Genomic DNA, 15,578 nt, shown 5'->3' on the forward strand with positions numbered 1-15,578 from the left:
AGCTTTCTAAAACACAAAGGGCACAATCACGTTTTTCCCACATTTTGCGGATTGAAATTGAGCACATGCTAATTTCTGATTATGTGGGATGTCGCAGATTAGTGGGTGCACAGTTTGGGTAAAATTGTTCAGGAATCAGTAATAACACAAATAATGTGTGATTCCCCATTCTTCCATGTGCCACTAGCGCATGTACGCAATTAGCAACCATGTTGTACATCAGGTTTTGGGCACATCAGAATGTGACAGTCACAAGCTTAAATGGCCTAAACAAAACTTTGGACAGCCTGTGCCTACAGTGACCATTTCTATAATGATGTAAGTCCTACCGCGGGCCAAAAAATTGCAAATAACGTTTGAGCACTAAGAGAACAGCAAAGTGTAAAGCTCTTTCTACTTAAAGGAACCATTGATTCAGCTTGGAGTTCCATAGGGCAGTTTTGCTGAGAGGTTTTTGATAAACACAAAAATAGACTTTAGCTAAAGACGTTTACATGTACCGTCATTATTTTAGGGCGATTGCAAGTTCTTTAATTGACTGGCAGATGCCAATCAACCTAATGCTACACAGATAGCGCAATTAAGTCATGATAAATCTCTAAAACATTGATGACTTTTCCCCTCATAGCATTTCGTAGCCGTCATCAGTGTGGTGTTCTAATTCAACACAGTAACTTTTCATTTTTGTGACAGAAACAAGCCATCACAAGCACAACCCAGGACAGTTCCTGCAGAGTAGACTCCTGATTTAGCAGATTAATTTGTGTAGGACAGATTGATATGCTACCACTTAGTGCTCCTCTCTTCTCTCTGCATACATGGACTTGTATTCATTTGTGTATGAGATCTTTTAGTGGGACATTAAAGAATGGATAATAGAAACTGGTCTGTGACTTAGTCCAGGCATATATGCGTGGCTGAGCAAGGCTCTAAAGTGGTTAGCGGAGGTCCCATCAAGACTGGAAGCCTGCTTACCAGTGCTTCATACATAGTTGTTGGCTGGGCGAATGTTTGCTGTTTTATTGCACAGGTGGTGTGTTGAACCAACCTAAAACTTTACTACTTGTCAGGAAATGTTTGGATCTGAATCTCTAAAGGGAGCAGTGTTTCAGGGCAGGAGTCTTATTTTTAGAGGCAGACCCCAGCTAACCTTGATGCTTTGGTTGCTTTGTTGGAATTAAGTCCTTAAAGCCACTAGCCACTAGCAAAAAAGCCTTATCCATCAGTGCCACGTACATTGAGAAGAGATTGTTGCTCCTCTGATGCCCTACACTGCTAGCACACCATTTATGAATAATTTTATGTTCCCTCTTATCCTGATACTTTCTAAAGATTCCAATATTCGTTGATTCCTCCATCGATCGTCCTTGCCCTGTATCAACAGAAATCCCCTCATTGATTGATCTTACCTGGTGCAGTAGTGTTCCTGGAAATGGGCGTGGTATGTGTAGTCGGAAAATCTGTGGAGAGAAGCAAATGTACAATATGTGAGCTCACCCACTCAGGAATTGAGTATGTGGCTTTTGATTAACTTCTTTGCCTAGATGTTATTTAATTTCAGCATGCACATGCAGAGATTTCAATGAATTGATATTGAGCTGATGCAGAGATTCAGTGACTAAGGAAGGTGAAGAAATGAAGTTCTTTCAAGTACAACTTTGGTTGCTCAGGACAAAAGTGTGTAGATCATTACAGAATCCAGTGACTATAAGTAGTTAATTGAATGGTATTACAGCCGTTAGGGAATGGGATAACACAAGCTGCGCACTAGGTTATTGATCCCATCATCGGAGACTTTGAAGCCCTGAAGTTGTGCAGGGAGGGTGCTTGCAGTGTTCAGGATATGTTTTATAAACATTCTGGTACACATGTTATCACATTCATCCTTCAGAGGCCTTCATGTGTCATTGTATTGGAAGCAACAGAAGATTCGGACTGTGCTCCTTCTTCTTGCTGCAACCAGTCCCCCCACATACGTCTGGCAAATTCATTGATATTTACAACATAAGTGTGCACGATCAAGAGGTCTATTACTTAATTCTGAAATGCTAGAAGGTTGTTCTTATATCCTTTTTAATCACACAAATCCTTCGGCTTGTCTACCTTAGAGAGAGTGTCAAAGGTGCCGACAGGACAACTAGCTCTGTTAGTTGATTAATGTATGCAGACAGCCTCTCCGCATTCTGGCCAAGGCAGGTTGCATGTCAAGGCCAGAGTGAAAACTTGATTGGAAGCAAGCAATACCAAGACTATCCTGCCATTTGGCTAAGGCAAGCCAGTTCTAAGTTTCTTATTTTGAAAATTCTACAGTAAAATGTGAAATGTTACCATAAATGTTACTTTCCTCTAGGATGGCTGCTGACTGGTCTCCTTCCACGGAGGAGCCAGCTGGTATATGTGTGCGATGAGCACCGTTAATGAATGCTGGAATGATGTAGATGTCAGACGTTTATAAGGCAAGAAATGAGATCAAGCTTTTGGTTTTCAATAGAGAAGTCTTTTTTAGCATTTGAAAGTCTGGTGTTGATACTGAGTGAGATGGGGAAGCACCATCAGTGATGTAGAGAAGAAAAAGTCAAGAATATAACCTTCAGCTGGTTGACTGGCTCTACCACAATGAGTGAATTGACAAAAGATTTTGTTTTAATGAGTTTGCATCTTTATGAAGGTTGAAGTCACCCAGGAGGGTGGTGCGGGTGTGTTGGATGGCTGAAGAGGTCAGGAGAGCTGAGAATTTGTCAGTGAAGTCCTTACTCTATCGTGGCCAATGCAGGTTGCATGCCAAGACCAGAGTGAAAACTTGATTGGAAGCAAGCAATACCATGAGGCCAAGACTTGTCTGAAGTTGGGATAAGGCAAGAAGTGATGTCAAGAGGTGGATGCTGGGAAATACCGTGATATTACCTCCAGTGCAGCTGGATGATGGAGATTGAAGTCTTGCCTGGCTTCAGCTTAAAACATGGTTTTGGCAGAAGCCCAGTGTTGTCACTTCCCGAAGTGGTGGATGATGGTAAATGCACTTTTGCCACTTTTTGCTAAGGTGGATGAGGGGGATGAAACAAAGTCTGCTGGTCTGGCAGCTTCTTTTTAAGATAGTTTTGGTGATAAACCCATGATGTCACTTCATGTAGATTTGGATGCTGGGTAATGCAATGATGTCACTCGTGAGGAGGTGTATGATAGAGAATGAAGTCTGCTTGTTTGGCCTATTCTTTTAAAGATGATTTTGGTGGGAAACCAGTGATGTTCCTTCCTGAAGAGGTGGATGGTGTGAAATGAATTGGTGTCATTTCTTGTAGAGGTAGATGCTGTGAAATACAGTGATGCCACTTCCTGTATAGGTGGATGAATAAGAATACAATCAAATTTCCTGGCTTCTCTTTAAAGAGATGTTTTGCAGGAAACCTGCTATGTCACTTCTTGTAGCAGTAAACATCACCTGTTTTGCATATACCTAAACTATGATTTTCAGACACATTCTGAACTCGAGGATGCAGTAAATCTATTTATTTATTTCCTTTTTTGACTGTTCTGCTTTCCTCTTTCTGCTCTCTCTATCTTTAGCCATTCCCATGCATGGTTTGGTTTGTAAATTGCTGTCACTGTAACATGTAACGCCCACTAACACCTTGTGGCGAAGTCTGCGCTACATGAAACTGTCACATATAACAAAATGAACAAGATAAAACAAAATGAAACAAAATTGAACAAATTAAATTAAAACATGGTGGTGCTGTCATAAATTGAAGGTTTGACAAGGGGCATAGTGAATTGCTAATGGAGATACTGCCAGCATTTAGGGATTTCTTAAAGTTTAATAAATTACCTTCCTTCTGCACAACAGAGGTAAGGGGTTCAAAAAAATGCAGCAGAATAGAGATAGCTCTGCAACCAGTTTGAACATGTTTGAGTTTGGTAAGGTGCACTAGATGGAGCTCGCCTGAAATTAAATGCAACAAAAGATGCTAGGAGTTGAAAAACTCAGACAACGGTGTCTCTCTACATTTATGACTTGATTTATGGACTAGACCCAATGCCTTATATTTTAATATCTCAAGTATGGGAAGTAGTGCTAATGAAGTAACATGATTCATTGCAGACAGTCCTACCAAGAACCTCATAGTTTATTTTTGAATAAGCCAGAGTCTTTTTAGTGAGGATATCTAAGATTCAAATATATTGCCCTGGAATAATCCACCAACTAGGACATGAAAGCATTGAAAATCATTACTTTCTGCGAAAAAAAAGAATGTTGATATATCTATACAAGGTGTATAGGTGAAAATAGCATGCAATAGCTGCTGGACTGATCTGTGTGGACATACTGAGAAAGGACTCTTTATTGACATCTAGCATTTTTAAATAGTGCATAGGAGTAGGTGGGTCACACAATGGTGTGGTCAGGACTGCTATTCCTAAAGTAAGGTGTTACTCAAAGGAAGCAAAATCTCAGTTGTGTCATTCTTTGTGACATTGTCCAAGTAGGAAAAGCTATTAGGCACTTTGCAATTGTTAATAGTAATACACTAGATTTATTTAGCCTTTTTGAGGAATGAATGTCGTTTCAAAATACATTAAAAAAATGCAACCAAATCACTGCATTCGATGTGCCTGAGGTAGAGCATACATTTTTTAATATTAATGAAAATAAAACGAAATGTTTGGGGACACCACAGACAAGACAGCAAAGTATAGAGGTGGGGGTGACAGTGCCACCTTGCCACCTATGTAGAAAAAAGGCTCTTTTTGCATGATTATCCTCATTTTCTGGACTGATGCTGCTGGTTTATTTTGAGTGGTACTCTACTAACCAGGCCTCAGTGTATGCTTTCTGACCCCTAAAACATGTTGAAATTGGCTATACTCCTAATTGGCATATTTAACTTACCTCTACATCCGTAGTACATGGTACAAAGTATACCCAGGGCCTTTTTGTTAAATGTCACTGGTGGACTCCAGCACCAATTGTGCTACCCACTACAGTGCACACATGATGGCAGGCCTACCAATGCAGCCTATCTGTGCAGTTTTAAAACTAACAATTAGACCTCTTAAAAAAACCTCTTTTCTCAGGCTTAAAGCCTCCTTTTAAATATTAATATGTCACCCCTAAGTAGAATTAATGGACGGGTGCATGGTACTTAAAAATAGGGCACGTAAGCATTTAGGGCCTCATTTACAAACTTTTGACACACAGCAGCAAAGCAGGCCTTCCTGCTGCGCTGCCGTGCATTGAAAGCAAAGGGAAGGAATGCGTTGTGTCTACAAGATGCGGCGCAATCCTGTCCTTCTCCCCCCTTTGATGCACAAACAACAGATGTGCACCAACGCAATCACACTTGTGCCATGTTGCAAGGGTGCCTGCCAATCATTGATGGCATTTTCCTCTTTCTATGCCTGCTGCAGAATGCAGCACGCAGAGAAAGATGAAAAACAAGGCGAAATAAAAGTATTTTTCCTCATTGCGCCACTCCTACGCCTCCCCTGGGGGGGCGTAGGAATCATACACATTCAAATTTGATTTTCGATTCCACAGAAATCTGGGAATGCTTCAGATTCCATGGGTGTTGCGTGGGAACACCCACAGCAACACCCATGGAACACCCCATTCACGCAGTGTTCTGCGTGAAAAGAGCACATATTTAGAGGCCATAAAAAGCCCCGCAAAGTGGCTTTGCTTGGCCGTGTAAATATGCTGCTGCACATTGTGCTACCGGAGCATCAAAAAAGTGTTATTACTTTCGTTCCCCAGCACACACTTATGATAATCAATTTAAGAATGATTCACTACTACATCAATAATAACCACCAGTTAGAGCAAATCATTCATGAGTTCTCATCATGCTCCAAACATACTCAACCAAATCAAATGTGTAAAATGTACTAGATCTAACTGGTGGTTAATATTGATGGTGTAGTGATCCTTATTTATATGTAATTTTTTAGACCTGAAGAATTTGCGAAGAACGATAAAGAAGTGGATATGAACGAAATGATGGAACCATTCTTAAATTGATTGTCATAAGCGTGTGCTGGAGAATGTAATAATTTTTTTTTAGTTGGCCTAAGCCACATCTTTCAGAAAGGGGTGGTGCTCTCTACCCTTAGGCATCGCAGGCAATTGGTGATTGTTTTCAAGTTATATTGTGAACTTCCCTTTAGGGGGCCACTACCCTATTGAAGACCACCCACCAGTGAAAAACCCTAAAAAAGTGACACTCCAGTGGTGCAAAAGTGACACTATGGCCCCTAAATATTAAACATGTGCTTACAGTGACAAAGTTCCCCAAAGGGTTAGCTGTTTCATAGGAAAGCTTTTAGCAACAATGTAAAATGTTATAAAGTTATCTCCACCTAGGAAACAATTTCAAGGATCTTTCTTTGACTTTAAAAAAATATTTATTACAAGCCCAATTCACTGGCAAAGTGATATTTGTAACATATATTTTAGAAAATGTACTTTTAGAAAGTCACGTCTTCCCAGCCTAAAGCCTCTAGAAGCCCATTGTCCACTGACACGCGTGAGCTGAATAGGCAACTTGATGAGGTGTGAGCTTGCTCACAGAATTGAGACAAAGGCAGTGGGGGGAGGTGTTCTGTTTCTCTGGGGAGTTGTGGCTAGTGATCTCTAAAAGTGGCGGAGCATACCTGACAGGAGTTTAACCCATTTTTTCAAACTTAATCTCACTCATAACCAATTCTTCCGACATTTACTCTCTTCCTCAATGCTCACTGTAACTCATATTCTCTCATTTCCTCATTTTCAGTCCCACTCCCTTTTAAACACAAACATTCTCGTTCTCACTTACAAACATACTTACATACACTCACCCTTCCAGGCTTAATTACTTTGGGCCCTGGTTCGACTGCACCTGCTATAAAATTGATAGCTGCACCCCTGGCTCACTTCCATTTCCTCTCAAAATCTCCAATCACTCACTCCTTTTAACACATCCACACACCTTCACTCAGTCCTTCCTACTCATATTCACTTATTCATACACACTATCAAACTCAGATTATCACTGACTTTTACTCTCATTGACACGCATAACACTGGAACCAGAGCCATATAAATAGCTGGGGCTCAGCTGGGGATTCTATCCCCACTGGTCTGTTTGGCTTCCCATTGGCCTTAGGGATGCAAAGACGTACGCCCTGACAGCCACATTTTAAAAGATATATTGTGCTGCCTGAGGCATGAGCAGTAATTCTGCTAAATAAAATGGATTGTGCCTCAGCGAGGGGACTGTAGTTGAACTAGCCCTCTCAAGCGCACAATCCAGACATTCACTTAGAGAGTTTTGAGTTTTAAAAGCAGTCTGTAACTGGATCACCCTTCAGCTCTCTCTGCTCCCTCCTCCTCCTCTGACCAGGAGCCTGGAGACGAGGCAGAGAGGGCTGTACTGTGCACTAGAAATGTGAATGAAAACATGAGGGTTGTATTTTTATGATTACCGCTAAATTAAGAGATGCATAGTTTCACTTTCAGAGGGGCAAAGCACAGATTGTAGGATATCACAGGAGGTGGGGGAAGCACCCAAAAGCCCCTTAAAATGGGCAGCCACTTACTCTGGTTGAATGACCCTCTGGGCTAAGCCCAGGAACTTAAATTCAAAGAGGCTTAGAATTTTACAGGCAGATGTAGCTAATACCTGGCCCTCGCGCTCCTTTGCCCTTCTAGTCAGCCAGGCACCAATCCCAGTGGGAGAGGAGCTGCCCGTAGAACCCGTTTTGAGTGACCACAGAGAATGGGTTGCTAATTTCTCAGACAACACTTCTAGAATGCATATAGGAGCTTTGCACAGGGAAAAAAGGTTCAACTATGTTGGATGTAGGTAGAGATTGGCCCTGTGGAATTGTTTGTAGTAAGTCACACAGGAACTGCTGAAAATGTGGGTAGGGTTACTCCTGGGAACTTTTTCCCAATTGGTTGGGGAGAGGCCAGGAGTACCCCCTCACCCGCAGGTTAGTGCCAGGCATAAATGTGGCACCCAAATGCACTCTCTGCAGAACACTACCGGACCAGTGGAATACAGAAGTAGGACTGCACCTGCTGACGACACCCGTGAGGGGACCTGAAAGGCTGGACCTGCTCCCAGTTGTGTATACTACAGTGATTTCCAGGGAAAATGTGAATCAACTTCTACACAAGGCAAATGATAAAAATGTCTGCTAATTCAGAAATGCAATTTAGTGAGACAGGGACAGCAGAATTGATTTTACTATCACAGTCACACAGCTGGAAACCTCAGAGCAGTGCTGCTGACATTATTAAAAAACCTATACACATGGCAGCACTGAAGGAGATCCAAGAACGGCAACAAAAAAATGGAGAAGTAACAAGAACATACATTGATATGGTCAAGGTGGAATAAATTAACCACAGATCTGTAACTACAATTTTGATATCCTATGCAGAGCACAAACCTTGTCAGACAAATAGTAATTTACCGCTTATTACAACAAGAGAGAGACCTCATTGCTCTAGTGATATTAACGGATCTGTACCTGGTGCTGATTCTTGAGATGAACAGCTTCCAAGGAAGTTTCAAACACTATAGGATGTATCCTTCAGTAATATTATCAACAGTTAACTGTCTACCCCTGTCTCATATCTTTATAGTGATATTTGACTAAATCTTTCAAACCTTTTTTGTGTGCGCCCTCAGCTAGTCAACCCAGCTATTACTGCTCGTTTCCTTTGCCCTATGATATTGTTTTCTGGTTATCTTTATTGTTATTTATCATAATGCTTCCTACACCCATGCAGTGAGGACACTATAAAATATTCATTGACTCTTTGATATGTGACTTTCTGTTTTACTCCCTTTTCCCTTTATCACATGAATATCGCAGAGGCAGAGGTCATCTCCCTTCTCTTGTCATTTATAGACGAGCATGTTCCCCTTCTGAAGCTCTAGGTTCTTTTCCAATCATTTGCATTTTGGAAAAGATGTGATTGTATTTTATCTGCTGGAGGACAGTAAACCTAGCTGATAATGCCATTTCCCTTTAGCGATGTGTGTTTTAAACACTCTCTTTGTTTTCATTTGGAAAAGTGGAAATTATGGCTTTGAGACATACCTGGTGGTCGAGGTGAGTTGGTGCCCGCATCTAGAAGAATGAGAAGAGAGATTATGAAAAGCGTCTTTTGTGAGAAGATAATATTTGGAACAGAGCATTACAACAAGAATCCCAAGGATAAGAGAGTTGCAAGAGTAAAAGGAATTGAGGGATGAGAGAATTATAAGAAGAGCTCATTAGGAGGTGAGGGTTTCCAAAAGATTATTTGTAAAAGAGTGCATTAGAATAACGAAGTGTTAAATTAATAGAACAGTAGGAGAATAAATGCTTGAGAGGAACAATCTTCAGGAGAACAAAGTGTAGTAAAAAGAATATATTTGGTGAAGGTATTATTTGTGTAGCAGAGCTATAGAGAAGAAGATAGCTTTAGGACAAGTGTGTAAAGTAAAAACTATAATCAGACTAAGAACTCTTGAGATGAAAAGATCATTAGCAAAAGGCTGCTTTAGGACAAAAGGTTTCATGGGGAACATAGCCGTATAACAAAGAATGAGGAGTGACATACACTAGTCATATTCCGCAAGGAAGTGTTTGTAGGCCTCAAACTCTGTGGGCCTGATTTACGAAAGTAATCCAAGACACAATCCTAACTTTACAACTTTCAATAATCACAAAAGGCATTTAGTAGGAGTAAAGTTAGGATTTCTAACTTTACTGCTCCTAAACTGAGACAAAATCCTAACTTTATGACTTTCGGTATTCACAAAAGGCATTTAGGAGTAGTTAAGTTAGGATGGTAAGAAAAGCTTCTTTTATTGGATAAGGCAAATGGTTTAGTAAGAGCACCTTGAAACTCTGGGCCATCAAATCTTAATTTCATACTTTCCACGTTTTAAGCCTTTTTGATGTTGGGAAGAGATACACCATTAGAAATATTTAATTAGTTCCTATGACTGTATTATTGCTCAGTCAAATAGTTATTTTACATATTTTACACATCACTACAGTGCTTGCTACTAGAGAGCCACAGCAAAAGACCTGCTGGTTTTTGTCTCCCTTTTTAGGGGTTTTAAAACTTTTACCAACTTTAACTATGGCTTTTGGGAAGGATGAACTGCACAGGGCAAATCCAGAGGAAGAGGCTTAGGAAACCAGTGAAGATCAGACCAAAGAATCCGGGTCTCTGTGCCTTTTCTGCAGTGTTATCCCCAAACCTTTTGCCTTTGCCCTCCACTTTTTTTTTAATTCTTTTCCGCTGGCCTTAGGACTCTTTACCACTGCTCACCAGTGCTAGGGTGCTTGTGCTTTTTCCTGTAAACATGGTGGAATTGGTTTTTACTGAATTGGACTATTTAATTTACTTTTAAATCCCTAGGGAAGTGACACTACATGTGCCCAAGTCATGTAAATTAAATGATACCTGTGGGCCCCCAGCACAGTCTGCGCCACCTACTTGAGTAGCTCTTTACCCATGCCTCATGTCTGCCATTGCAGCCTGTTTATGCAGTTTCAAACTGCCATTGCGACCTTGCAAAATAAATCTTTTGCAGGGCAGGGTGCAGTGTAGATAAAAAGTAGGACAGGCACTTTTAAGTGTTATATGTCCTGGTAATGAAAAGCTCTTAATTTAATTTTTTCACTACTGCAAGGCCTGCTTGTCCGTTAGAATAAGATTGGAGTCACCTTATTACATTTTAGTAAGCTATAATTTCCAAATGGGTCAGATAAGCAATTCATGTTTGGTATATTTGGAATTGTAATGACAAATCCCCTCTCTTGGTAAAATCAGATTTCAAATGACAATTTTGAAAATGCCATTTTCAGAAAGTTGGCATTTTCCTGCCTTAGCCATTTAGTGCAGATAGCCTGTCTCTGGGTCTCATAACTGGGTGTAGTTGGCAGTTGGGCTTTGTGGATTCTTCCTACACAGCCACAAAAACAATAGAGAGCTTCAGTGTGCCTGGATAGAGCATCGCTGGAAGGATGGGAGGGGAGAGCTGGATACAGCTCTATTTAGAGTTTAATAGGCTGTGTCATCCATCCACACTAAGAGCTGCATACCCCCTCTAGTCAGTCTGGAGCTAGTATAGGGAAGGCAGGATGCCAGAGGACTTGTGTGCCAGCAGGATGGCGGTAGGTGTCTCTTGGGTCAGAGATTATGTAAGGAGGTCTAAAAAAATTAAATAAACGAGCAAGCATTTCTTTGCACATTAGTAAATGATTGCCCATTTTTTTAATGTTTTTTCTGGATATTTGTGATCAGCAACTAAACAGCATCTCATGCTGCTGTTCACCAGTGTGGCTGCATGTAAAGGTCAAAAGGCCGTACTTTGAGTATCACTGTTCTAGAGGAAGGTTACCAGGTATACATATTGGAGCTTAGACACCACCTCTTCAGTACCTTTCCTGACCTGTAGATACCCTAACAGGAAGAAGGACTGCTGTGTTGCTGAAAGGACTGCAACTTTGCTGGACGGCTGCTCTGAAGGAGCTCCTGTCATGCTCTTGTATGGATCTGTTAAACCCAGGGCCCCAAAGAGACTCCAAAGGCTAATTGGTTGGCATCCTGTTTTCAGCCATAGGGACAGAAGGCTCCAACAACCTTGACCCCAGCACCTGGAATCTGCCATCTGTGAGTTCACACTCCTAAATAGTGCCAACCCAGTATTGGACCCTTGGAAGTGGGCCTGAGGTGCTTTGAAGTCCATCTTTGGAATGAGCAGAACTGACGTGTCCCTGCCGCGGAATGGCACATCTCCAGCAGAAGTAGAGCATCACCTTTGCTGTACAACGCATCACCTTCAAAACCGATGCGTCAACTCTGCTGCAAGGGTTTTTCTGATGCAAAGGACTCCACATTGATCCTGCAGCTGCATCAGAACTGCCACCTGTGCAAATCTTTCCTGACGCAGGCCATCACATCGCTTGTACACAGCAGCCTCAATAATGAAGCAGGTTCTCACACTGCAGACTAATAGCTCCTTGGAACAGACACATTGTCACTATTCTTATTCAAATCTTTAAAATTGGATATCTCCAGTTCTACTGACTTAAAGTTTGTCGTTTTCGTCTTGATTTATTTATAAAAAAATGACTCTATTGTTCTAAACTTTTGTATAGTTAAGCCTGACAGCTCTGTGCCAAGCTACCCAAGGGTTGAGCAGAGGTTAATTCAGGGACTGATTGTGACTTCACCCTGACAAGGATTGTTGCTTCTGCTTGAGTAGAGTTTCACCCCCTTTCAAATAGTAACTACATTTCTTACAGTGTCCACCCAAGTCTATCATGTGGCACTTCTCTACCATCCATACTGGAGAGAAGCAATATTTTCAAAATATCTGGCATGTACATTACTTGGCAAGAAGGCAGCCCAGGACAATATAGGAATACTCATTTCGAACATCATTGATGCACAACCATCCTAATTCTTGATATTAAATGCAATTTAATGTAGCCATAAAGAAGAAGGACTTTGAAGAGGTTGCATGTACATCTGCCACCACATTAGAGCATTCCATCCCTCCTATCAACACATTACCACAGGACATCCTGCAGCAGGAGAAGGATGAAGGTGACACATGCTTTACCAGTACTGACTTACACTGTCTGGACCGTAGGACAGTGATCTCCATTAAAGAACAAACTGCACGTGCACAAAGAAATTAAGTCCTGTTACACAAGCAGGCAGGGAAAAATATATATATATTTTTATCCAAGTTGCTATTCTACTATTGTTGTTGCATTTTTGTTTGAAAAGTACAAAAAAAACTAAAAAAGGGATTTTCTTAGAACCAAATTTCACATTAAAAAAGTTTGTTTCTTTGTTTTATATGTCAGTGAATCTGATTGAAAGTTAGAACTGCAGGGTGAGCCGCAGAGCTGCTGTGTTATAGGGATTATAATAAGACTTCATTTTAGTTTTCCTTTTAAAATTAGCATCTTTTTAAGATGGTGGTTTGAACATGTTTTTCACTAACACAAGCAAGTGACATGCACACATTGTTTTTAGACATTGTTATTCTGTAGTCTTCACTTAGTTATTAAAACGTGTTGTCCTTGCTTTATTATGTGCTCATATGAGACCACTCTTTTTCTCCAAACTAAGTAAATTTTTTATTTTGCTTCTCTAGCAGAATGAGATAGGGACAATGTTTTATTATTTATACAGTGTCCATTTCATACCGGAGCTATCATGGAAGCTTCTGAGACCTTTTGCAACTCGCAGGCCCCAACATTCATCCTAGGAAGGAAAATAGCTGCACAAGCAGAGATGTGTGCAAGCTTGCACACTGAGACAGTGTGCATTGGTTAATGCACTGAGGCTGGCTTTTTCAGACATTATACTAAAATATGGGGTTGGAGCATTTTGACGGGTCTGGCAGAGGGGTACTCACATCATGCTCTCGCTAAATTAGGGATATTAGGGATAGATAGGAGTAACATTAGGAACAATCAACATTGTTGAATTGTTTGTGTTTTCCACCATTCTAATAGTGCTTATAACAATGATGTGTCTCATCTGTCTAATAATGTCAGTTCATGTTGTACTTACAAGGTTTAGATCTTTTCAATAAACATTTGAAAATGCATCATTGTTCATTTTCTTTGTAAAACTTTAGGCATGCAAAAGTGACAGACGAAAGGGCTAGATCTGTTTCCACAAATTCCTAGGGAATAAGAGTGGTCATGTATGTGATTACCAGCAGCATTTATAGCTCTGGAGGTTTAGGAGTTTAGATGCAGTACTGTGAGCTAGCCAAACCCACATTTACTGATGATATAAGGCTTAGTCTCTGTATTATGAAGTTTTGTTGATCTAATACACAGTCCTACTAAATCTGTAGGAACAGTAAAACAGCAGGCATCTGACCCCCCACAATTTATGGCCTCTGGTCTTATGCAGCAGGGGTAGGTCAAGGGCCTGGTCTCCATGTACATTTAGCACGTACCCTCATCATGCCTCCAACCTTAGCAGTGCACGGCATTTGTCCATGCACAGAGGGGGTGGGGAGCATGGCTTGGTATTAGGGAAGGTCCTGTACCCATCAATTCTGAATGTTCAACTACGACTCCCATACCAATGCAAATGAATGTGGTCAAATAAAACATGTTCTTTGGAATAGGTGTGCTATTAAACAACATTTAACTATTATTAATACAGTGCAAGCAAAACTATGTTTTTTGTCTCAAAGATTCCCTTCTAAAACCACTTGACAGGAGACAGAAACCTGAGGCCTTGCATTTTAAGCTTAATTATTGTGATTCTTTCCTATTGCATGAATTTAACCCCTTACCTATGGAGATGTTAATATATCTTTGCAATAACTGCAGTGCATGGACAAATAGCATGGCATGCATCCTATATGCAGATGTGCAGAGAAGAATATACTATTTATTACTAATATTGTTGGAGGAACATCATGACCCACTCAAGAGGTCACCTCTCATGAGTCATGGTCCCTCTCCACACTCAACAATGGCTATAAATAGCATGCTACACTCAGTACATCAGATCGATACATAGATAGATAGATAGATAGATAGATAGATAGATAGATAGATAGATAGATAGATAGATAGATAGATAGATAGATAGATAGATAGATAGATAGATATGAAAACATGGGGCTTTCTCTAGACCAGACCTAATGAAATGACCCTAAAATAAAAGTCTATCTACGTTTTCATCATTTTACTATGATACAGTTCTCTGAGACCCCTCACACTTGCCTAGGAAAGACAGGTGCTGAGGCTGACTGGAAATGCAAGGCAAAATGTAGTCAGCATGACTATGGTGAGAAACAATTTGTCTGACATAAATGAAGCAATTCCTTTGGCTCCACAAAATGAATATCTCACCTGAGCAGGTGACTCCCGCGTCCTCTTGATGGGTACAGTCGTGTCGCATCCACCCATAGTGACTGCACTCTGACAGGGAGGACTCTGTGCCTCTGCAGCTGACATTGTCAAGAAGAATGCTTCCATTGCCTTGGCCAAAGTAGGCAAAGCCAGGAGCGGAAACTGCCCAGCCACAGCCAAGCTCTCTGCACACAACCTCTGCATCACTTAGGTCCCATAAGTCATCACACACCGTCCCCCAGGCGGAGTTGTAGTAGACCTCAACCCGGCCCGCGCATCGGCTGCCACCATTCTGGAGTCTAATGGGGAAACGCACTGGAGAAAAAAGCACAGGGAACTGAAGGATATATGTTGACTGTCTAAAATCATCTCTAGAATACCAAAGATACCAAAGAGAAACTAAAGATTATAATTAAAAGATATGCCTTCACATCTAAAGAGCCCTTAAATGGAAGTTGTCTTGTACCGAATCACGACCAATAATTTTGAAACCAATTGAGGGTAAAAGAGCATGTCACTAAAGCTACAAAATGCTGCAGAGCCCTAAAATGTAGACCTTAATTGCGCTTCGTATGTGTGTGAGCCCACCAGTTTATCACTTCTATAACAACAGTTTTAGAAACCCGACTTCACTTTTGAAGCTCAAAAACTGACAATATTACTTATCTGTAAACGTTCTCTACCCTGGGTAA

General features: G+C 40.9%; 1 protein-coding gene across 10 annotated transcripts in view; it reads right to left on the minus strand.

Moving 5' to 3' along the window:
- LOC146866846 (scavenger receptor cysteine-rich domain-containing protein DMBT1-like) overlaps nucleotides 1-15,578 on the minus strand; it is a 1,139,300-nt gene that overhangs the window by 476,093 nt on the left and 647,629 nt on the right. For all 10 annotated transcript variants that reach the window (XM_085602006.1, XM_085601995.1, XM_085601984.1 and 7 more), the window contains 3 exons: nucleotides 14,887-15,201; nucleotides 9,088-9,117; nucleotides 1,410-1,460 (listed from right to left, as the gene is read on the minus strand). In XM_085602006.1, the coding sequence (XP_085458132.1) occupies nucleotides 1,410-1,460; nucleotides 9,088-9,117; nucleotides 14,887-15,201 (396 nt within the window). The remainder of the gene's footprint in view (nucleotides 1-1,409; nucleotides 1,461-9,087; nucleotides 9,118-14,886; nucleotides 15,202-15,578) is intronic.

Source organism: Triturus cristatus, chromosome 1_2 (assembly GCF_964204655.1).
Source record: "Triturus cristatus chromosome 1_2, aTriCri1.1, whole genome shotgun sequence".
Lineage (NCBI taxonomy): Eukaryota > Metazoa > Chordata > Amphibia > Caudata > Salamandridae > Triturus > Triturus cristatus.